General features: G+C 44.2%; 2 protein-coding genes across 4 annotated transcripts in view; one reads left to right on the top strand and one right to left on the bottom strand.

The window, feature by feature from the left end:
* LOC141198693 (uncharacterized) overlaps positions 1-24351 on the bottom strand; it is a 50744-nt gene that overhangs the window by 5525 nt on the left and 20868 nt on the right. Inside the window, exon 2 of one of the 2 annotated variants that reach the window (XM_073663098.1) lies at positions 390-487. The exons of the other annotated variant lie outside the window; for it this stretch is intronic. The gene's annotated coding sequence lies outside the window, so the exon portion shown is untranslated. The remainder of the gene's footprint in view (positions 1-389; positions 488-24351) is intronic. 2 annotated transcript variants of the gene reach the window in all.
* On the top strand, positions 192-24272 carry LOC141198692 (uncharacterized). 2 transcript variants are annotated; one of them, XM_073663095.1, is made up of 7 exons: positions 192-252; positions 2880-3018; positions 3148-3327; positions 3411-3534; positions 3618-3715; positions 3914-4004; positions 22360-24271. In XM_073663095.1, exons 1-7 carry the CDS (start codon positions 227-229, stop codon positions 24030-24032), a joined length of 2331 nt encoding a protein of 776 aa, XP_073519196.1. In that variant the 5' UTR covers positions 192-226; the 3' UTR covers positions 24033-24271. The 2 variants fall into 2 exon arrangements, with proteins under 2 accessions (XP_073519196.1, XP_073519197.1); XM_073663096.1 differs by lacking the exon at positions 192-252 and adding an exon at positions 1814-2629 and having other exon boundaries at positions 22360-24272.

Raw genomic sequence — 24351 nt, 5'->3', positions numbered from 1 at the left:
ACCTCGTACACACGCGGCTCTGCTCCGTACACCTCGTACACACGCGGCTCTGCTACATCCACACTGTAAACCCCTCCTGACCCCACACATAAACTTCAGCTCATCCAGCACCATGACAACCAGCACAGCAGAGTCCTGCATCCACTGAGGCCCCTGATCATGTGACCCCTGACTCCTCCCCTCCTGTGACCTCATCACAGTTCCTGTGCTCACAGAGCAGTCATATATGTGGTGGCGGCTCTGCAGGTGGAGGTATGTGGAGATCCCCCATTACTGGAGCATTAATACTAGATATATATTGCACAGGGGATATCGCAGCCGATTCCCTCTAGAATAATCCTGGAATCGCAGCATTAGATGATTATTTCTCAGCAGTTTCTATGGCAGACCTCCCAGCGTCCCGTACTCTGTGGGACTGTCCCGTCCCGTCACGTCTCAGCTGTTCTCCGGCTTATACTCCCCTCTCGGACATCTTCGTAGCTCCTCCCTGTGAAGCGCATAAATTACACTTATAATATTCACTTCACTTTACGGGAATCTGTAAATGCCGTGATTGATATTTTTTCTCTATTAAACTTATAAGAAATGTATTAAAAGCTTAACGCTGTGGCCGTGTTCACACGTAGATTAAGTGTGGCATTTTCTTTAATGCTCTTTTCTGCACGTTTTCTGTAGATGTCTGCAGCACACGACGCAGTAACAATCTTCTCTGATTATTGGTGTTTGCTGCGTTTCTTTTATGCGTTTTCCTGCTTATTTGATGCAGATGTGAAGACGCGTTTTTAACGCTTTTTTCTAAGTACAGAAAAGCTTTGATTCTGCACTTAAAAATGCAACTGTTTTTTTCTTCATGCTTTTTTTTTCAGAAGAAGCCTATAGAGAAAAAATGCACCAAAACCGCATATTTCAGCAGCGTCTTCAGGCCACAGAGGGCGGAGATTTCATGGAATCACATTCCGGAGCGTGTGTCCGTGTGATCCACGTGTAGACATGTCCGTTTTTGGCCATCAGCACGGATCACACAGCTCCATTCAAGTCAAAGGATCCATATAAACACATACCGCACACGGATGCCATCCATGTGACACATACCGGCAGTTGGGAATTAGTGTACAGTTAGCGCTGTTCCCAAGCGCCGGGTGCTGAACGTTGCCCTCATCATTGTTCCCTGCTGGAGCTGCGATCAACACCAGCAGGGACAATGATGAGAGTAGTAGTCTGCTCCCGGTTTCTCCACCTGTAAAAATAAAATAAAAAAATCCATATTCTCACCTAAGTGTCCTCCGCTGTAATCCATGCGACCGATCACACCGAGGAACTGAAGAGAATGACTCCTGCAGCGAGTGGGCCCCGGAGCTGCGCTGAGCTCATGAGCAGTTTCCTGTCACTTGCTGAGGGCAGCTCTGGGGCCCGCTCGCTGTTGGAGTGATCGGTCCCATGGATTACAGCTACTACTCTCATCATTGTCCCTGCTGGTGCTGATCACAGCGCCAGCAGGAAACAATGATGAGGAACAGCGCTAACTGTACACTGATTCCCAAGCGCCGATATGTGTGCTCCTGATGCGGCACACGGGCAGCACATGGTTGCCACACGTGTGCCACACACGGACACTGATATCTCCGGTACTGGTTTTTCCTGTACCGGAAATATCCAGACGTGTGAAACCGGCCTAACTGTCCAAGCAAAGTGGATGTGATTTCATGAGAATTGTGCCCCCTTGTGATAAATAAGGTGGAAAAGTCCTAAAAAATGCGGCAATAATTAGAGAAGATTGTTATTCTGTAGTTTGGTGCGAATCTTGCAGAACGCCAAAAACACAGTATTTCTGCACTATGTGAACACGGCCTTACAGAAAAGCCGGATGTCGTATAGTGAAGCTACAAAAAAATGAGAAAGTTCTGCCGGCTCCGACTGTGAATGAAGGAACAAAAAAATAATCTACAGGTCCCAACAAGAGATGAGCAGGACGCACAGATGACGGCGCGCTGCCCTGGGTGATCAAAAGTCGCGCTGGGGACTAATTGGTGGGAAAACTATCACCTTTAATGATCCTCCAACAGTTCTGGCATGAAAAACACGGAAAAGTGCCCCTTTATGGATTTGAAAGAAAGTCTGTTTAGAAACTTTAGCTTAATAGTATCAGCTCTAATCAAATGGTTAGATTGTGATTTACCCTGAAGATTCACAAATTGTGGGGTGTTTTTTGTGCAGGAATCATGCATTGCTCCCATAGTACAGTGCCCCTTTCTTGGTTCCCACACACAGTATAATGTTCCCCCAGTACCTCCATCCCCAATTTTATTTTTTTGGGGTGTTTTTCATGCAATGTAGGGAAACCTACGTGAAAATGTTAAAAAATATCCCATCATATCCAGAGAAAGAAAAATACATATGGAGAATTTGGAATTAAATATCTCTTGTCTCCATGCTTTTTCAAACAAGCTTTTATAAAAGCCTCAAACTTCTGAGTGTGAATCAAACCTGAGATCTAACGTGATAGAAAATTACAGTCCAGTGAAGACGGGAAACATATAGATGGCCGGTGGTGATGTAATCAGTGACGGACTCTGGCCAAATACGTTTATAGAGACGTAGTAGAAGATGAAGATGTCATCCTCATCATGAAGTAATTATTTTTCATTTAGCTTTATGGAAGATGAGTCTATGAGAAACGTATTCAGCTGCAGACTCAGAGGAAGAAACTGCTTGTTGTCTGTGGCCTAAAATATAAAGGTTTTATTACTAGATGTAAAGAAGAAAACTAGATACTGTAAAATAATAAATCTCCTGATATGTTTCCCCTCATTATTTCCAGCAATTGTATTATTACACAGGATTTTTATGATGTTACATCGGCTCATCATCTTCTCATTCAGGTCTCTACAATATCGGATCCTCTCAGTGAAGATCTTCTGTATAAGAGAATTTTCCTCAAGGATGAATATGGACAGGGACAAGATGGCGGAGAGGATATTACACCTCACCCTAGAGATCCTCTTCCGGATTACTGGAGAGGTGAGAGATTCTGATGACGTCACATTACATCATTCTTATCTATGGGAATAACATATGGACAGAACTGGAGAGGTGAGGACTCTGGAAATGTCTGGAGGGAGATTTATTAATGTGTCTCTCCATAACCAGGATTACATAGTAGTGAAGAAGACCTCTAGTGAGCGCTGTCAGGACCCTGTGTCTGAGGGATGGGGAAGACCTCTGAGCCCAATCACGGGGCCGCCACCTCACCCCCTGATACATGAGGACATCAATGACCAGAAGATCCTAGAACTCACCTACAAGATGATTGAGCTGCTGACTGGAGAGGTGACACTGCTGGGAATGCTGGGATATTATACAGTAACACTATGAAGGGATCGGGGGTATGACGGTATCATTGTATGTGTCAGGTTCCTATAAGGTGTCAGGATGTCACCGTCTATTTCTCCATGGAAGAGTGGGAGTATTTAGAAGGACATAAAGATCTGTACAAGGACATCATGATGGAGGTTCTCCAGCCCCTCACATCACCAGGTAATAGACAGGACTAAATACACACGGCCTATAATTATCTGTATGTAAAGAATGAATTCAGTCCCTGTATGTGTTTCCTCCAGATCTATCCAGTAAGAGGACAACACCAGAGAGATGTCCCTGTCCTCTTCTTCCACATGACTGTAAACAAGAAGACCCCAATGTTCCTCAGGATCATCAGGTAGATGGAGAGAAGGTGTCATGAGATCTCCCCTATGATGTGTAGACGGCTGTGAAGGTCTTGTGTTCAGTCTTGTTTTATCCCCCAGTATTATATGGTTTATACTTGTGTAATGAGGACGGTGGAGATGACAGGATTAGAGCTGATCATAGATGTGACTTCTCCATCTGTCTGTGACTTTTACAATATTTGTTTCAGGGTGAAGATCTGACCCATATTAATACTACAGAGACATATGTGAGGGGTGATGAGCGGTGTAAAGAGGAGATTCCTACATATGACTACCCAGGTGAGTAGTAACCACTAAATGCAGAGAAGTCACAGATTCTTCTCCGTCACCGTCTGTGTCTGCTTTATCGGTGGTGTAGTCCGGCCGTATCACAATCATGTTATCACCATTTTGCCGCTAGACCACAACATTCTCCTCCACCCCAAAACTGTTCAAATGACTTAGGGTAAGGGTGGGCAATTCATTTTCCCGAGGGGCCACATTAGAGATCGTAACTGTTGTGAAGGGCCGAACCAATTGGCTGAAATTAATTCTGCTCAATATTAATATCAATATATTAATGATAATATTAATATAATTAATAATTAATTGCATCAATTAATTGCATTAATATGGAGCTGAATTAAGTATGCTGACCTCTAACTATATACCACTTAAACCTGAATACAGCCCCTTCTATATATCGTATGAGCCCCCACACAGCCTCCCCATATACAGCATGAGCCCCCACACAGCCTCCCCATATACAGCATGAGCCCCCACACAGCCTCCCCATATACAGCATGAGCCCCCACACAGCCTCCCCATATACAGCATGAGCCCCCACACAGCCTCCCCAAATAAAGCATGAGCCCCACACAGCCTGCTCATATGCAGTATGAGCCCCACACAGCCACCCCATATACAGCATGAGCCCCACACAGCCTGCTCATATGCAGTATGAGCCCACACAGCCTCCTCATATGCAGTATGAGCCCCACACAGCCTCCCCATATACAGCATGAGTTCAACACAGCTTCCCCATATACGGCATGAGCCCCCACCCAGCCTCCCCATATACGGCATGAGCCCCACACAGCCTCCCCATATACAGCATGAGCCTCCACACAGCCTCCCCATATACAGCATGAGCCCCCACACAGCCTCCCCATATACAGCATGAGCCCCCACACAGCCTCCCCATATACAACATGAGCCCCCACAAAGCCTCACCATATACAACATGAGCCCCCACACAGCCTCCCCATATACAGCATGAGCCCCCACACAGCCTCCCCATATACAGCATGAGCCCCCTCACAGCCTCCCCATATACAGCATGAGCCCCCACACAGCCTCCCCATATACAGCATGAGCCCCCACACAGCCTCCCCATATTCATCGTGAGCCCCACACTGCCTCCCCATATTCAGCATGAGCCCCACACAGCCTCCTCATATACAGCATGAGCTCCACACAGCCTGCCCATATGCAGCATGAGCCCCACACAGCCTACCCCATGCACAGCCAGAGAGCCCCATAGCCTGCCCCATGCACAGCCAGAGAGCCCCATAGCCTGCCCCATGCACAGCCAGAGAGCCCCATAGCCTGCCCCATGCACAGCCAGAGAGCCCCATAGCCTGCCCCATGTACAGCCAAAGAGCAGAGAGCCTCATGGCCTGCCCCATGCTCAGCATGAGAGCCTCATGGCCTGCCCCATGCTCGGCATGAGAGCCCCATGGCCTGCCCCATGCTTGGCATGAGAGCCCCATGGCCTGCCCCATGCTCGGCATGAGAGCCCCATGGCCTGCCCCATGCTCGGCATGAGAGCCCCATGGCCTGCCCCATGCTCGGCATGAGAGCCCCATGGCCTGCCCCATGCTCGGCATGAGAGCCCCATAGCCTGCCCCATGCACAGCCAGAGAGCCCCATAGCCTGCCCCATGTACAGCCAAAGAGCAGAGAGCCACATGGCCTGCCCCATGCTCAGCATGAGAGCCTCATGGCCTGCCCCATGCTCGGCATGAGAGCCCCATGGCCTGCCCCATGCTCGGCATGAGAGCCCCATGGCCTGCCCCATGCTCGGCATGAGAGCCCCATGGCCTGCCCCATGCTCGGCATGAGAGCCCCATGGCCTGCCCCATGCTCGGCATGAGAGCCCCATGGCCTGCCCCATGCTCGGCATGAGAGCCCCATGGCCTGCCCCATGCTCGGCATGAGAGCCCCATGGCCTGCCCCATGCTCGGCATGAGAGCCCCATGGCCTGCCCCATGCTCGGCATGAGAGCCCCATGGCCTGCCCCATGCTCGGCATGAGAGCCCCATGGCCTGCCCCATGCTCGGCATGAGAGCCCATGCTCACCTCGCTTCACCCGACGCTCTGCCTCTGTTGCTCTCTCTGCTGCTTCACATACTGATTTGTGGAGGAAGGGGCCAAAGGCCCCTCCTCCACCAATGTATTCGGCGCGGATGGAGAGTTTGGAGACAGCAGACGGCCGGCGAGCAGGCGGTGGGGGAGGGCGTGGTGCGTCCCGTAGGCCACTGTTTTCCAGCCCCTCGGCCATTTCAGTCCGCAGGCTGGACTCGAGCAGCCAGAGGGCCGGATGTGCGGGCCGCACTTTGCCCAGGTTTGGCTTAGGGCAGTGAAAGCCCTTTTCTAGAGAACTTGCAACCTGGAGGATCCACCTACCCCCTGGGATTAGAAGACGCTGACCGTTACCTGCCCAGATCTGTAAACTACAAAACCAAATGACAGCGTACGTAGAATGTGCTGACAAGCGAGAAAAATCACTTGAAAAATAAATAGACAGTTTAGATTGCCAAGAGCCACCGAGCCCCATACTCCAATTACCCCAGAGAGGTTTCACCACTAGTTACTTATTTATTACTGATGGAGACTGCTGAGTTTGATCATTTCAGTAGATGTGTTATTGTCTATACTCACAGTTTTGACTATAGTACTTAGTGCCCAAAATACTCTGATTTAACCCCTTCTTGCAGCCAGTTTTATGTTCCTAATTAGGCCCCATTTTTCAAATCTGACGTGTGTCACTTTATGTGGTGATAACTTTGGAATTCTTCACTAAGGATACATTGACATCCATCGCAGCATTTAGAAGACAGGCAGAGGGACAGAGCCCCCTCTGCCATCCGATCGGATTGCAAAAATCGGTGGTGGGCTCAGTGGCGTTTTTTTTTCCAGCACTGATTAGATTACGATCGGGCTGAAAAAAAATCGCAGCATGCTGGATTCAGATCGCACACACATATATAAGACTTTGGGTGCATGTGAAACATTGCACTGCACTCGGATATCACCCGAGCGCAGTTCGATTCCCGCCGACACCAGCAACAGAGGAGTTGGAGAAATTGATTTCTCCATTCCCTCCGCAGCTGTGCTGCGATCCTCTCTGTGCGAGAGGATCGGAGCACAGAGCACTGACATTCGGCTCCCGCTCGCAGCAAGCATGAGCTGAATGTCATTAGCATATCGGATCAGATACCTTATGCTAGTGGGCTCCCGGCCTTTCAGAGCATTTAGTGTGGAGAGGGCCTGGAAGCACGAGCTCTGGAGCTGTGATGTTCATGTTAAGCAAAGCTAAACCTTTGGTTGTTTATACTGAAGCGTGGCAAGGCAGGCACAGATCTGGCCAAGGTTACAAAAGAATTTCTGCATTACTCAAGGTTCTTAAGAGCACAATGTCCTCCATAATCCTTAAATGGAAGAAGTTTGGGACCACCAGAAGCCTTCCTAGACCTGGCCGCCCAGCCAAACTGAGCAATCGTGGGACAAGAACCTTGGTGAGAGAGGTAAAGAAAAACCCCAAGATCACTGTGTCTGAGATCCAGAGATGCAGTAGGGAGATGGGAGAAAGTTCCACAAAGTCACTGCAGTCCTCCACCAGTGGACCGACATAAGTCTCTCCTCAGTGCAAGACATGAAATCCTGCATAGAGTTTGCTCAAAAACACATGAAGGAATCCCAGACTATGAGAAATAAGATTCTATGGTTTGATGAGGCGAAGGTAGAACTTTTTGGTGATAATTCTAAGCGGTATGTGTGGAGAAAACCAGGCACTGCTCATCACCTGCCCAATACAATCCCAACAGTGAAACATGGTGGTCGCAGCATCATGTTATGGGGGTGTTTTTCCAGCTGCACGGACAGGACGACTGGTTGCAATTGAAGGAAACATGAATGCGGCCAAGTACAGAGATATCCTGGATGAAAACCTCTTCCAGACTTGGCCGAAGGTTCCCCTTCCAACAAGACAATGACCCTAAGCACACAGCTAAAATAACAAAGGAGTGGCTTCAGAACAACTCTGTGACCATTCTTGACTGGCCCAGCCAGAGCCCTGACCTAAACCCAATTGAGCATCCCTGGAGAGACCTGAAAATGGCTGTCCACCAACGTACACCATCCAACCTGACGGAACTGGAGAAGATCTGCAAGGAAGAATGGCAGAGGATCCCCAAATCCAAGTGTGAAAAACTTGTTGCATCATTCCTGAGAAGACTCATTGCTGTACTACATCAAAACAGGGCTTCTACTCAATACTGAGCAAAGGGTCTGAATACTTATGACCATGTGATATTTCAGTTTTTAAATAAAGTTGCAAAAATTTCTAGGGAAAAAAAAATGAACTTTTTAGAATTTACCAAATGGCCTTAATGAAACAAAGAGTGAAAAATTTAAAGGGGTCTGAACACTTTCCGCACCCACTGTGTGTGTGTGTGTGTGTGTGTATGTGTGAGTGTGTATGTGTGTGTGTGTGTGTGTGTGTGTGTATATATATATATATATATATATATATATATATATATATATATGTACCCGTAAATATTGTTATGAAAAAACAAAGAAAACCACATGCACTATATATACAGTACAGACCAAAAGTTTGGACACACCTTCTCATTTAAAGATTTTTCTGTATTTTCATGACTATGAGAATTGTACATTCACACTGAAGGCATCAAAACTATGAATTAACACATGTGGAATTATATACTTAACAAAAAAGTGTGAAACAACTGAAAATATGTCTTATATTCTAGGTTCTTCAAAGTAGCCACCTTTTGCTTTGATGACTGGAACGAAATTTATTGGATATTTTAAACTTTAACAAATTAAAAACTGAAAAGTGGGGAGTGCAATATTATCCGGCCCCCTTGAGTTAATACTTTGTAGTGCCACCTTTTGCTGTGATTACAGCTGCAAGTCGCTTGGGGTATGTCTCTATCAGTTTTGCACATTGAGAGACTGAAATTCTTGCCCATTCTTCCTTGCAAAACAGCTCAAGCTCATTGAGGTTGGATGGAGGGCGTTTGTGAACAGCAGTTTTCAGCTCTTTCCACAGATTCCCGATTGGATTCAGGTCTGGACTTTGACTTGGCCATTCTGTATACTTTTATTTTTGAACCATTCCATTGTAGATTTTGCTTTATGTTTGGGATCATTGTCTTGTTGGAAGATAAATCTCTGTCCCAGTCTCAGGTCTTTTGCAGACTCCAACAGGTTTTCTTCCAGAATGGTCCTGTATTTGGCTCCTTCAATCTTCTCATCAATTTTAACCATCTTCCCTGTCTCTGCTGAATTAAAGCAGGCCCAAACCATGATGCTGCCACCACCATGTTTGACAGTGGGTATGGTGTTTTGAGGGTGATGAGCTGTGTTGCTTTTACGCCAAACATATCGTTTTGCATTGTGACCAAAAAGTTCGATTTTGGTTTCATCTGACCAGAGCACCTTATTCCACATGTTTGGTGTGTCTCCCAGGTGGCTTGTGGCAAACTTAAAACGAGAATTTTTATGGATATCTTTGAGAAATGGCTTTCTTCTTGTCACTCTTCCATAAAGGCCAGATTTGTGCAGTGTATGACTGATTGTTGTCCTATGGACAGACTCTCCCACCTCAGCTGTAGATCTCTGCAGTTCATCCAGAGTGATCATGGGCCTTTTGGCTGCATCTTTCATCAGTCTTCTCCTTGTTCGAGATGAAAGTTTAGAAGGACGGCTGGGTCTTGGTAGATTTGCAGTGGTCTGATACTCCTTCCATTTCAATATGATCGCTTGCACAGTGCTCCTTGAGATGTTTAAAACTTGGGAAATCTTTTTGTATCCAAATCCGGCTTTAAACTTCGCCACAACAGTATCTCGGACCTGCCTGGTGTGTTCCTTGGTCTTCATGATGCTATCTGCACTTGAAACAGAACCCTGAGACTATCACAGAGCAGGTGCATTGGAGGCAAATAGCGCTCCGTCCCTCCCGAGTCTCGCCGTATGGCTAAGCTGTACTGTACAGCCACATATGGGGTATTTCTACATTGGGCTGTGTGCCCACGATGCGTTTTTAATGCGTTTCCGCCGCATTTTTGCAGCTGCGGAAACGCATTAAAAACACATGGTAGAAGGGCAGCAATGTTCCCCAATGATAATCCGCATGTGCTGTGCCCATGCTGCGGATTTTTCCGCAGCGTTTATGCTGCGCTCAAAAATCCGCAGCATGTCCATTAATTTTGCGGAAATGCGGCGTTTTCGCCGCCATTGACTTACATTAGAACGCGCCAATTCCGCAAGACTGCATCTGTACTTGGGTAATTGGCGCGTTCTAATGTGCGGATGGTACCCAAGTCTGGAGGAGAGGACACTCTCATCCAGACCTGGGTACCATAGAATCTGTAAAAAAAGAATAAAATAAAAAATAAAGATTATATTCACCTTCTGACCGCCCCCGGTCTCCTTCCCTGTGCTTGCGAGCAGATCGCGTTGAACTGAAGGACCTGCGGTGACATCACAGTCATGTGACCGCAGGCTCTTCAGTGCAGTGTCTCGCGATATCCCGGCAGCCAGGAATGAGCGCAGCAGCACACCCCACGCCATCGGAAGGTAAGTATAGGTTTATTTTTTTATTTTTAACCATTCTAAAGGTCACACTATATAAATCCATGCCGTTTGCATGGATTTATATAGTGTGACCTGGTTGTCAAGCACTTTCCAAGTGATGCTAAAATCGCGTGGAAAGCGCTTGTCAATCCGCATGCGGAAACACATGTGAATCCGCATGTATTCCGCAGGAAAAACACATGTACAATCCGCATGCGTTTTTTCTGTCAGGGAGATGCACAAATTTTCTGCTTCATTTCTGCATCGTGGGCACATAGCCTTAACCCCTTAATAACATCTGACGTACTAATACGCGTCTGTGCCCTGGGACTTAAGAGCCAGACCCGTATTAGTACGTCATCGCGATCGCGCGCGCACACAGGCTGTGCGGGCGCGATCGCCGCCGGGTGTCAGCTGATTGTCACAGCTGACACCCGGTACTATGTGCTCCCAGCACATTAACCCCCGCGATGCTGCGATCGAAGTCGATCGAAGTCGATCGCGGCATTGCGGGGGCAAGGGGAGGTGATCGGCGATACTCACCTCCTCTTCCGGCTTCCAGCGCAGTCTGCAAAGGCTTCCCGGGTGTTGCCATGACGACCCGATGTCGTCATGACAACATCCGGGTCACCAGAGAGCAGGAAGATTGCTTGGACATGCGCAGTGCATCTCCAAGCAATCTTCACACTGTGCACTTCTGACAGCCTTCATGGCATAGGGATGGTGCTCCATTCCTGTGCCATGCAGGCGATCAGAAAAAAAAAAGTGAAAGTCCCAGAGTGGGACAAAGTAATAAAGTATATAAACTGTGTGAAAGTGAAAAAATAAAAATAAAAAAAATGTGCAAAAATATTATAAAAAAATTAAAAAAATAATACACCAAAAATAAAAATATAATGCACCCATCAATAAATATTATTATAAAAAAAATTAAAAAAAAACAATAAAAGTACACATATTTGGTATCGCCGCGTCCGGAACAACCTGACCTATAAAACTGTCCCACTGGTTAACCCCTTCAGTGAACACGGTAAAAAAAAAAAAAAAAAAACGAAGCAACAAACAATGCTTTATCACCATACCGCCGAACAAAAAGTGGAATAACACGCGATCAAAAAGACGCATATAAATAAAAATGATACCGCTGAAAACGTCATCTCGTCCCGCAAAAAACAAGCTGCCATACAGCTCCATCAGCCGAAAAATAAAAAAGTTATAGCTCTCAGAATAAAGCGATACTAAAAAATATTTTTTTCTATAAAATAGCTTTTATTGTGTATAAGCGCCAAAACATAGAAAAATGATACAAATGTGGTACCGCTGTAAACGTACTGACCCGAAGAGTAAAGCTACCTCATCAATTTTACCACACGCGGAACAGAATAAAAAAAAAAAAAAAAAAACAATTCCTGAATTGTTGGTTTTTGTTTATTCTGCCTCCCAAAAATCGGAATAGAAAGCGATCAAAAAATGTCACGTGCCTGAAAATGGCACCAATAACAACGTCAAGTCATCCCGCAAAAAACGAGCCGTCACATGACTGTCTGCCAAAATCTGGAAAAATTATAGCTCTCAAAATATGGCGATGCAAAAACTAGATTTTACAAAAAATGCGTCTTTTAGTGTGTGACAGCTGTCAGTCATAAAAACCCCATATGATTCTGGCATTGCTGTAATCGCACCGACCCGAAGAATAAAGTCGTCTAATCACATATACCGCACAAGGAACGGCGTCAAAAATAAACTCTTGGGTTAGGATTGGGCTAGGGTTAGGGCTGGGTTTGGGGCTAGGGTTGTGCTGGGGCTAGGGTTGTGCTGGGGCTAGGGTTGTGCAAGAGCTAGGGTTGTGCTGGGGCTAGGGTTGTGCTAGGGTTAGGGCTGGGGTTGGGATTTTTTTCAAAAGTAAGAAAAAAAGATGACGATATGGCGACTAGTGTTGAGAGCAAGTGCTTGCTACTTGAGTTTGCATCGGGTGCTCTGGTATGCATTGAGTATCGTGGGTATTTGAGTGACACGCTCGAGTCTCTGCCCCATATGCTTCGCGGCCAAAAAACTTTACGGGGATTGCCTGCCATGCACGAGCGATCCCCGCATGTTTTTTTTGGGTGTCTAATAACTGTGAAACATGCGGAGCAGGGACTCGAGCATGTCACTCGAGCACACGCTGTACATGGTGCATACCTGAGTACCCGATGCAAACTCAAGTAGCGAGCACTTGCGCTCAAGAATAATGACAACTTATTCAATATGATGACCTAATGTAAACAAATAATGTGCTGTACCTCTGGGTCCAAAATGTTCACTATACACCTTAATAAAATCCTTGAGGGGTATAGTTTCCAAAATGGGGACACTTGTGGGGGAGCTCCACTGTTTAGGCACATCACGGGCTCTCCAAACGCGACATGGTGTCCGCTAACAAATTGAATGGAAAATCGGCTCAAATTGTTAGCGGACGCCATGTTGCGTTTGGAGAGCCCCTGTGTGCCCAAACATTGGAGCTCCCCCACAAGTGACCCCATTTTGGAAACTAGACCCCCCAAGGCACCTATCTAGATGCATAGTGAGCACTTGGAACCCTCAGGTGCTTCACAAATTGATTCGTAAAAATGAAAAAGTGAAAAAAAAAACACTTTTTCATTTTTATGAATCAATTTGTGAAGCACCTGGGGTTCCAAGTGCTCACTATGAATCTAGATAGGTGCCTTGGGGGGTCTAGTTTCCAAAATGGGGTCACTTGTGGGGGAGCTCCAATGTTTGGGCACACAGGGACTCTCTAAATGCAACATGGTATCCGCTAACAAATTGAATGGAAAATCGGCTCAAATTGTTAGCGGACACCACATTGCGTTTGGAGAGCCCCTCTGTGCCCAAACTTTGGAGCTCCCCCACAAGTGACCCCATTTTGGAAACTAGACCCCCCAAGGCACCTTTCTAGATGCATAGTGAGCACTTGGAACCCCCAGGTGCTTCACAAATTGATTCGTAAAAATGAAAAAGTGAAAAAAAAAACACTTTTTCATTTTTATGAATCAATTTGTGAAGCACCTGGGGTTCCAAGTGCTCACTATGAATCTAGATAGGTGCCTTGGGGGGTCTAGTTTCCAAAATGGGGTCACTTGTGGGGGAGCTCCAATGTTTGGGCACACAGGGACTCTCCAAATGCAACATGATATCCGCTAACAAATTGTCGGCTCAAATTGTTAGCGGATATCATGTTGCATTTGGAGAGTCCCTGTGTGCCCAAACATTGGAGCTCCCCCACAAGAGACCCCATTTTGGAAACTAGACCCCCCAAGGCACCTATCTAGATGCATAGTGAGCACTTGGAACCCCAGGTGCTTCACAAATTGATTCATAAAAATGAAAAAGTGTTTTTTTTTTCACTTTTTCATTATTACGAATCAATTTGTGAAGCACCTGGGGGTTCCAAGTGCTCACTATGCATCTAGAAAGGTGCCTTGGGGGGTCTAGTTTCCAAAATGGGGTCACTTGTGGGGGAGCTCCAAAGTTTGGGCACAGAGGGGCTCTCCAAACGCAATGTGGCGTCCGCTAACAATTTGAGCCGATTTTCCATTCAATTTGTTAGCGGATACCATGTTGCATTTAGAGAGTCCCTGTGTGCCCAAACATTGGAGCTCCCCCACAAGTGACCCCATTTTGGAAACTAGACCCCCCAAGGCACCTATCTAGATGCATAGTGAGCACTTGGAACCCCTAGGTGCTTCACAAATTGATTCGTAAAAATGAAAAAGGGTTTTTTTTTTCACTTTTTCATTATTACGAATCAATTTGTGAAGCACCTGGGGGTTCCAAGTGCTCACTATGCATCTAGAAAGGTGCCTTGGGGGGTCTAGTTTCCAAAATGGGGTCACTTGTGGGGGAGCTCCAAAGTTTGGGCACAGAGGGGCTCTCCAAACGCAATGTGGCGTCCGCTAACAATTTGAGCCGATTTTCCATTCAATTTGTTAGCGGATACCATGTTGCATTTAGAGAGTCCCTGTGTGCCCAAACATTGGAGCTCCCCCACAAGTGACCCCATTTTGGAAACTAGACCCCCCAAGGCACCTATCTAGATGCATAGTGAGCAGTTGGAACCCCCAGGTGCTTCACAAATTGATTCATAAAAATGAAAAAGTGTTTTTTTTTTCACTTTTTCATTGTTACTAATCAATTTGTGAAGCACCTGGGGGTTCCAAGTGCTCACTATGCATCTAGATAGGTGCCTTGGGGGGTCTAGTTTCCAAAATGGGGTCACTTGTGGGGGAGCTCCAATGTTTGGGCACACAGCAGCTCTCCAAACACAACATGGTGTCGCTAACAATTTGAGCCAATTTTGCGTTAAATTTGTTAGCGGACACCATGTTGCATTTAGAGAGCCGCTGTGTGCCCAAATATTGGAGCTCCCCCACAAGTGACCCCATTTTGGAAACTAGACCACCCAAGGCACCTATCTAGATGCATAGTGAGCACTTGGAACCCCCAGGTGCTTCACAAATTGATTAGTAACAATGAAAAAGTGAAAAAAAAAACACTTTTCCATTTTTATGAATCAATTTGTGAAGCACTTGGTGGTTCCAAGTGCTCACTATGCATCTAGATAGGTGCCTTGGGGGGTCTAGTTTCCAAAATGGGGTCATTTGTGGGGGAGCTCCAATGTTTGGGCACACAGGGACTCTCTAAATGCAACATGGTGTCCTCTAACAAATTTAACGGAAAATCGTCTCAAATTGTTAGCGACACCATGTTGCGTTTGGAGAGCCGCTGTGTGCCCAAACATTGGAGCTCCCCCACAAGTGACCCCATTTCGGAAACTAGACCCCCCAAGGCACCTATCTAGATGCATTGTGAGCACTTGGAACCCTCAGGTGCTTCACAAATTGATTCATAAAAATGAAAAAGTGTTTTTTTTTTTCACTTTTTCATTGTTACGAATCAATTTGTGAAGCACCTGGGGGTTCCAAGTGCTCACTATGCATCTAGAAAGGTGCCTTGGGGGGTCTAGTTTCCAAAATGGGGTCACTTGTGGGGGAGCTCCAAAGTTTGGGCACACATGGGCTCTTCAAACACAACATGGCGTCCGCTAATTATTCAAGCAAATTTTACAATCAAAAAGTCAAATGGCGCTCCTTCCCTTCCGAGCCCTGCTGTGCGCCCAAACAGTGTTTTTTCCCCAAATATTGGGTATCTGCGTGCCCAGGGGAAATTGCACAACAAATTTTGGGGTCCATTTTTTATTGTTACCCCTGTGAAAATAAAAAAAATTGGGTCTAAAGTAACATTTTTGTGAAAAAAGTTAAATGTTAATTTTTTTCTTCCACATTCAAAAAATTCCTGTGAAGCACCTGAAGGGTTAATAAAGTTCTTGAATGTGGTTTTGAGCACCTTGAGGGGTGCAGTTTTTAGAATGGTGTCACTTTTGGGTATTTTCTGTCATAAAGACCTCTCAAAATGACTTCAAATGTGATGTGGTCCCTAAAAAAATGGTTTTGTAAATTTTGTTGGAAAAATGAGAAATCGCTGGTCAACTTTTAACCCTTATAGCTCCCTAACAAAAAAAAATTTTGGTTCCAAAATTGTGCTGATGTAAAGTAGACATGTGGGAAATGTTATTTATTAACTCTTTTGTGTGACATATCGCTCTGATTTCAGGGCTTAAAAATTCAAATTTTGAAAATTGCAAAATTTTCAAAATTTTCGCCAAATTTCCGTTTTTTTCACAAATAAACGCAAGTGATATCGAAGAAATTTTTCCACAATCATGAAGTACAATATGTCACGAAAAAACAATCTCAGAATCAGGGGGATCCGTTGAAGCGTTCCAGAGTAATTACCTCATAAAGTGACAGTGGTCAGAATTGTAAAAATTGGCCCGGTCATTAACGTGCAAACCACCCGCGGGGCTTAAGGGGTTAAGCAGAAATTGTGGGATAAATATTGGTGCCATTTTTACCCAATTCCTAGTGTGAAAATGTAATATCTGCTACTAAAACAAAATTTGGGTGGTAAAAATGTAATTGTTTTTCTTCTCTGCCCAATGTAGGCACCCCTATATAGGGGTGCAGTGATCATATTAACAACTGCACCCCTAGATGAATTCATTGAGTGGCGTCATTTGTAACATGGGGTCTCTTAAGCTGGGGTTCTGTTGTTCTGGCACCGCAGGGGTTCTGCCAATGTGCCCTCAAACCAGTCCAACAAAATCTGAACTCCAATATGGCGCTTCTTCCCTTCTGAGCCACGGCCCCATTATCAGTATTCGGTCAGTATTCAGTCAGTATTTTTCTCAGGAGTGGGATCCAAAACCAGGTGAGGAACAATTATAGAAAAGGTATAATAGAAAAACAAGTCACCAATTCTGCATTTATCACCCTCTCCTGGTTTGGCTCCCACTCCTGAGAAAAAATACTGACCGAATACTGATAGTGGGGCCATGGCCTTACACTGTGTCTTAAAAGTAGTTTTCGACCACATATGGGGTATAATTGTACTCAGAAGAAATTGCACAACAAATTTGGGGTCCTTTTTCTCCTGTTACCCTTTCTGAAAATAAAAATTGGGGGCTAAAATTTTAAAAAAACGCAACGGTATAAACTTCTGTGAAGCACCTGGGGGTTCAAGGTGCTCCCCACATATTTAGATACATTTCTTGAGGGGTCTAGTTTCCAAAATGGGGTCACTTGTGGGGTTTCCACTGTTTAGACACATCAGGGGCTCTCCAAACGCGACATAGCGTCCACTAATCCAGCAAATTTTGCATTCAAAAAGTCAAATGGCACTCCTTCCCTTCCAAGCCCTGCCGTGCGCCCAAACGGGAGATTTCGTCCACATATTGGGTATCGATTTACTCAGAAGAAATTGTTCAACAAATTGTATGGCTAAAAAAAACATTTTTGTGGGAAAAATTTGATTTTTTTTTATTTTTACGGCTCAAGATTATAAACTTCTGTGAAGCACCTGTGGGTTGAAGGTGCTCACCACACATCTGATAAATTCCTTGAGGGGGTCTAGTTTCCAACATGGGGTCACTTGTGGTGGTTTTCCTCCGTTTAGGCACATCAGGGGCTTTCCAAACGCAATATTACACCTGAGGACCATTCCCATCAAAGTCTGCGTTCCAAAAGTCACTCTTCCTTTCTGAGCCCTGCCGTGCGCCCAAACGGTAGTTTTTATCCACATATGGGGTGTCTGCATACTCAGAAGAAATTGCAAAACAAATTGTATGGTTGCATTTTTCCTCTTACCCTTGTGAAAATGCAAAATTTGGGGCTAAAAAACATTTTTGTGGGGAAAAATTAGATTTTTCTGTGAAGTCCTTGGGAGTCCAAGGTTCTTACCATACTTCTAGATAAATTCCCCTGAGGGTCTAGGTTCCAGAATGGTGTCACTTGTGGGGGTTTCCACTGTTTAGGCACTTTAGGGGCTCTCCAAACACAACATGGCATCTGCTAATTATTCCAACAAATTTTACATTTAAAAAGTCAAATAGCGCTCCTTCCCTTCCGAGCCCAAACAGTGGTTCTCCTCCACAAATGGGGTATGGGCGTTGTGAGGACACAGCTTCTTATTTTAATTAGCAAGACGACTAGATTTGTTGGGCCAGAAGAACTACACTATTGTGTGTGTGTGCGTTGACTTTTGAAGAAATGTGTTTTTCTTTCTTCGGGTGGAACAAGAAACATGGACTTTTGTCATAAGTCTGAATGTTGACTTCTCTTGATCTGTGAACAATGAATATTTGCTAAATATGTTGATTAACCTTTGTGTGGACCCTGTGGCTTGTTGACTCACAGAGCACAAATGTATAAGTTATGGAAATTGATTAAATGCTCAAACAATGAGACATGAGCCCTGCACCTTCCCCCCTGACCTGTGAATGATGACCTGAGCCACAGATGTATAAATAAAAAGCTATTTCTATGGTGCTGCAGGAAGTATCAGAGAGACTCTTCAGGGCAGCAGCTTGGTAGCATGGCTCCATCCAGAGGGACACAGATTTAGATTCTTCAGGAATCTAGCCTAAGGGAACACTGCCCTGGCTGTAAGGATACAGATCTGCTCCATTGACCATCACTGACCCTATGGAAATGTTTGAGGTAACCAGGTTTGTGACCATCCGGTCACCTGGTCCCGTGGATATGTTCTGAGACGCCAGGTTGGGACCATCTGATCGCCTGGTCCCATGGAGACGTTTGGGGAAGGCCAGGATTGTGACCCTCCGGTCACCTGGTCCAATGGATATGTTTGGGTTAGCCAGGTTGGGACCATCCGGTCACCTGGAACTCATGGATACACCCGGAGAAACCCAGATTGGGACCATCCGGTCACCTGGATCCATGGATATGTTTGGAGAAAGCCAGGGTGGGATCTTCGGGCCTCCTTGCAACGTACCTCAATGGACTGTCAGCTTCCTAAACTTGCTGCTACCTCCGCTCTGTGGGTGCCCGCAAAAAAGCGGGGGCCACTGGTTGAGGTAGTTGTCTCTGGAAGTCCCAAAGTCGCAGTTGCTCTATTCCCAGTGAGCCAGCGAATGGGTGAGACTGCGTAATTTTGCACCATCTTGTGTGTTTGCTGGGACTGTTCAATAAAGTATTGCCACACAGTTTAACCTTCACCCTGTGTGGTTTGAGTAGTATTATGCCCACGGAAGACCCAGTGTCTCCACAAGCGTGCTCAGGAGGAAATGCACAACAAATTTTGGGGTCCATTTTCTCCTGATACCTTTGTGAAAATAAAAAAAATTGGGTCTAAATTTAAATTTTTGTGAAAAAAAGTTAAATGTTAATTTTTTCTTTCCATTCCATTAATTCCTGTGAAGCATCGGAAGGGTTACTAAATTTCTTGAATGTGGTTTTGAGCACCTTGAGGGTTGCAGTTTTTAGAATGGTGTCACTATTAGGTATTTTCTGTCATATAGACCCCCAAAGTCACTTCAAATGTGATGTGGTCACTAAAAAAAATGGTTTTGTAAATTTTGTTGGAAAAATGAGAAATCGCTGGACAACTTTTAATCCTTATAACTTGCTTACAAAAAAAAAAATCAAAAATTGTGCTGATGTAATGTAGACATATGGAAAATTTTGTTTACAACTGTGATTTAAGGGCATAAAAATTAAGTTTGAAAATTGCTAAATTTACAAAATTTACGTTAAATTTCCATTTTTTTTAAACAAATAAACACAAGTCATATTGAAGAAATTTTACCACAATCATGAAGTATAATATGTTACGAAAAAAAATCTCAGAATCAGTGGGATCCTTGGAAGCGTTCCAGAGATATTTACCAATGGAAAAAAGGGTAAACGAGAGAGACACCCGCGCTAACTAGTGTGTCATTGTATCAAGTATGTCAGCAGCTAGTGACAACCAACATCCCTGGATTGATGAATACTTGAATTGCCAAATAAAAACTGGAAAATGCCCAAAAAATACCCACTTCAGTGTACCATAAATGATGACCAATTAGGAGCAAACCTAAAGTGTCCACAACTAATATTTTACTAACAAAAAGTGATCCAGATATATGTTGTGGAGGATCCTGCAGTCTGATCCGTATTGGTCAATCTAGACTGTATAAATGACATCAATGCAGTTTAATAGCCATATAATAGCAATCTGTATATCAAAAAACAATACCTCACTGGTTATGCTATATCATATATAATCAATCCAGTGACCGCACAAATGAAGAAAAATTTGCATATAAACCGATAAAAAATATATATATATATATATATATATATATATATATATAACCAATGAGGTTTACATGGACATAGACGATTTTGCATATACACCATACACACCATGTGTTTAGAGCTTGTATGCAATTTAGAAGTTACTTACCGTCCATTAACATTCCTGACTGACAGTCCACGAGAGACGAGCAGTGGGACCTATGTGAGAAGGTCCGCAATAACTCACTGTGTCAGCGTTTTATTGCCCGATGCTTGTATGCAAGTTAGAAGTTAATTACCGTCCATTAACATTCCTGACTGACAGTCCACGAGAGACGAGCAGCGGGATCTATGTGAGAAGGTCCGCAATAACTCGTTGCGTCGGCGTTTTGATGTCCGATGCTTGAAGCTGTCAGTGCTGATTACTTGGATGTGGAGCTGGCGGCATGAGCACGCAGGGAGCCCCGGCCGGTGGCTTGCCTGCGACTGAACTTGCCGCGTGTGAAGGAGCAGTGGCATTTTCCAGTTTTTATTTGTCAGTTCCACAGTTATTACCTCATAAAGTAATACTTGTCAGAATTGTAAAATTTGGACTGGTCATGAAGGTGAAAACAGGCTTTGGGGGGGTAAAGGAGTTAACCCCTACACATATATCTGGACTTACACAGAGACCTCAAGGCTTGGGCCACGGTGTAAGGCCACGGCCCCACTATCATTAGTTGGTCAGTATTTTCTCAGGAGTGGGAGCCAAAACCAGGAGTGGGTGATAAATGCAGAATTGGTGACTTGTTTCTATTATACCTTTTCTCTGATTGTTCCTCACCTTGTTTTGGCTCCCACTCCTGAGAAAAAATACTGACCGAATACTGAACAAATACTGATAGTGGAGCCGTGGCCTTACCTGCAGTTCTGTGGAGTGAGACGGCAAGAAGAATAGTCAGGTAGCCGGGTCAGAACCAGCAGGGCCGAGAAAATACAAAATCATAAGACACCAGTAGTCAGTAAACAGGCCGGGGTCACAACAGGAAACAAATACACAAGCCGGGAGGTGAGGCAATATGCTTCCAGCTTTAGTAGGGTGCGGTGCTTTCCAATTGGCTGAAGTAGGAAGCAGATTACTCCAGCTGGACAGCACACACCCATACTGCCAGACTGGATGGTACTACTGGTCCCAGGCACCCTAATCTTAGTGGCTGGACAGAGCCTGCGCCGCCCAGAGCTTCTGGTTCTGACGTCTCCTCCATCACCAGCGCCACCTGCAGAATGAATAAGGCGGCTCCTAGTGACGTCACAGGAGCAGATCCCGGAGGAGATGGGACACAATTACAGAAGCCCTAATATAACAAAATGGCATAAAACCAGAGCAGTAGAAATCCCCATAAAGTGACTCAATTTTGGAAATTATAACCCTCAGTGAATTAATCTATAGGAGTAGTGACTATTTTGACTCCACAGACACTTTCCAGAAATTAGCACGCAGTGGATGTTAGAGAGTGAAAATTGCACATTTGCCATTTTATTACCCAACACATAGTGTCCAGATTGTGCTCCAGGAGACACACACCATCAATTAAGTGAGTTCTTCTCACTATAGTAATGCCAAATACATGGAGGCTAAATGTGGTTTGGGCGCACTGCAAGGCTCAGAAGTGAGGGGGAGATTTGACTTTGGGAGAGCAGATATTGTTGGATTGGTTTATGGAAGCCATGTTGCTTTTCAAAAGTCTTTGAGCCACTAATAATGTGGAAACCTCTGTTTTTCCATTGACAGATGATGGATCTGAGTGGGGGCTTGTTTTTTGCGGGATGAATAGAAGTTTTTATTGGTATTATTTTTGCCTACATAACATTGTTTGGTGGCTTTTTATTCCATATTTGGCAGGCAGAATGAACAATCAGTTGAAAACCACGGTCTACTGCTTCATGCTATGAGGTTTTCTATTAGACTGTGAACTATCAGTGTCTTGGTGAATAATTAAATTTTTTTTACATAACTTACCATTTTTACGGACAGTTTAAGTAGAAATGTTCAAAAATATAAAAGTCAAGGATATTTTATTAAAAAATAATAATTTGCTTTCTTCTTGGCAGATGATTGTAACAGGAGATCAGAGGGACAGCTGACATCTTCAATTTTCAAATCAGATGATTTTGAGATCCCACATTATACAGTTGAAGTGAATGCCATTACTCCAGATATACCATCATCCCTTCACAGCAAAGATCTGTCATCTGATCCTTTGAAACAGGTCCTGTCTTCTGATTCATTACCGACTACTAAGGAAAATCAAAGTCACAAAATATGCTTTAAAAAACTAATTGCTTCTAAAGCAAAAAAGCCATTTCCACATTCAGAATATGGAAATCGTTTTCCCCTCGAAAAGTCTTTTCTTAAACATCAAAAAATTCACACAGCAGAGAATAGATTTTCTTGTTCCAAGTGTGGGAGATGTTTTAACCAGAAATCAGATCTTGTTAGTCACCAGAGAATTCACACAGGGGAGAAGCCATTTTCATGTTCAGAATGTGGGAAATGTTTTGTGAAGAATATATCTCTTCTCAATCACCAGAGAGTCCACACAGGGGAGAAGCCTTTTTCATGTTCAGAATGTGGGAAATGTTTTAAATGGAAAACAAATCTTGATAGCCACCAGAGAACCCACACAGGGGAGAAGCCTTTTTCATGTTCAGAATGTGGGAAATGTTTTAAATGGAAAACAAATCTTGATAGCCACCAGAGAATCCACAGAAGCGGGAAGCCATTTTCATGTTCAGAATGTGAGAAATCTTTTACAGAGAAAACACATCTCATCACACATCAGAGAACTCACACAGGGGAGAAGCCATTTTCATGTTCAGAATGTGGGAAATGTTTTGCAAAGAAATCAACTCTTAATACACATCAGAGGACTCACACAGGGGAGAAGCCATTTTCATGTTCAGAATGTGGAAAATGTTTTACAGAGAAATCAAAGCTTATCAGACATCAGATAACTCACACAGGGAAGATGCCTTTTTCATGTTCAGAATGTGGAAAATGTTTTCTAGATAAATCAACTCTTTTTACACATCAAAGAACTCACACAGGGGAGAAGCCTTTTTCATGTTCAGAATGTGGGAAATGTTTTAACCAGAAATCAGATTTTGTTAAGCACCAGAGAATCCACACAGGGGAGAAGCCTTTTTCATGTTCAGAATGTGGGAAATGTTTTAACCAGAAATCAGATTTTGTTAAGCACCAGAGAACCCACACAGGGGAGAAGCCTTTTTCATGTTCAGATTGTGGGAAAAGTTTTGTACAGAAATCACATCTTAATGTACATCAGAGAACTCACACAGGTAAGAAGCCTTTTTCATGTTCAGAATGTGAGATATATTTTACACGGAAATCAACTCTTAAAACACATCAGAAAAGTCACACAGGGGTGAAGCGTTTTTCATGTTCAGAATGTGAGAAATATTTTACACGGAAATCATCTCTTAAGAAACATCAGAGAAGTCACACAGGGGAGAAGCCTTTTTCATGTTCAAAATGTGGGAAATGTTTTGCAGATAAATCAACTCTTGTTATACATCAGAGACGTCACACAGGGGAGAAGCCTTTTTCATGTTCAGAATGTGGGAAATATTTTACACGGAAATCATCTCTTAAGAAACATCAGATAAGTCACACAGGGGAGAAGCCTTTTTCATGTTCAGAATGTGGGAAATGTTTTGTAGATAAATTATCTCTTATTAGTCACCAGAGAAGTTACACAGGGTAAAAGCCTTTTTTATTTCCTTAAATTATATTCTTATTGTTCAGAATGTAGGAAATATTTCATACAGAAATCAAATTTTGTTCAGCACCAGACTGAGCTGTCACACAGGTGAGAAGCTTTTTTCCTGTTCTTAATGTGGGAAATGTTTTACTTGGAAATCAATTCTTAATAAACTTCAAAGAAATCACACAGAGGAGAAGCTTTTTTCATGTTCAGAATGTTGAAAACGTTTTAACCGAAAATTGGATCTTGTTAAAGGGGTTGTTCACTACTAGAACAACCCTTTCTTCATGTTTGGCCTTGATAAAATAAAAAAACTCAT

The sequence above is a fragment of the Phyllobates terribilis genome, unplaced genomic scaffold (assembly GCF_046119375.1).
Source record: "Phyllobates terribilis strain yellow unplaced genomic scaffold, ASM4611937v1 Scaffold_99__1_contigs__length_5935540, whole genome shotgun sequence".
NCBI classification, from domain to species: Eukaryota; Metazoa; Chordata; class Amphibia; order Anura; family Dendrobatidae; genus Phyllobates; species Phyllobates terribilis.
This window is presented reverse-complemented; position numbering and strand designations above follow the sequence as displayed.

Excerpts from the sequence above, each read along its gene's own strand:
- LOC141198692 (XM_073663095.1), top strand. The coding sequence starts at position 227 with ATGTGGTGGCGGCTCTGCAGGTGGAG. Across the intron at positions 3,328-3,410 it reads TTGAGCTGCTGACTGGAGAG|GTTCCTATAAGGTGTCAGGA; the intron begins GTGACACTGCTG and ends TGTATGTGTCAG. Across the intron at positions 3,716-3,913 it reads ATGTTCCTCAGGATCATCAG|GGTGAAGATCTGACCCATAT; the intron begins GTAGATGGAGAG and ends TATTTGTTTCAG.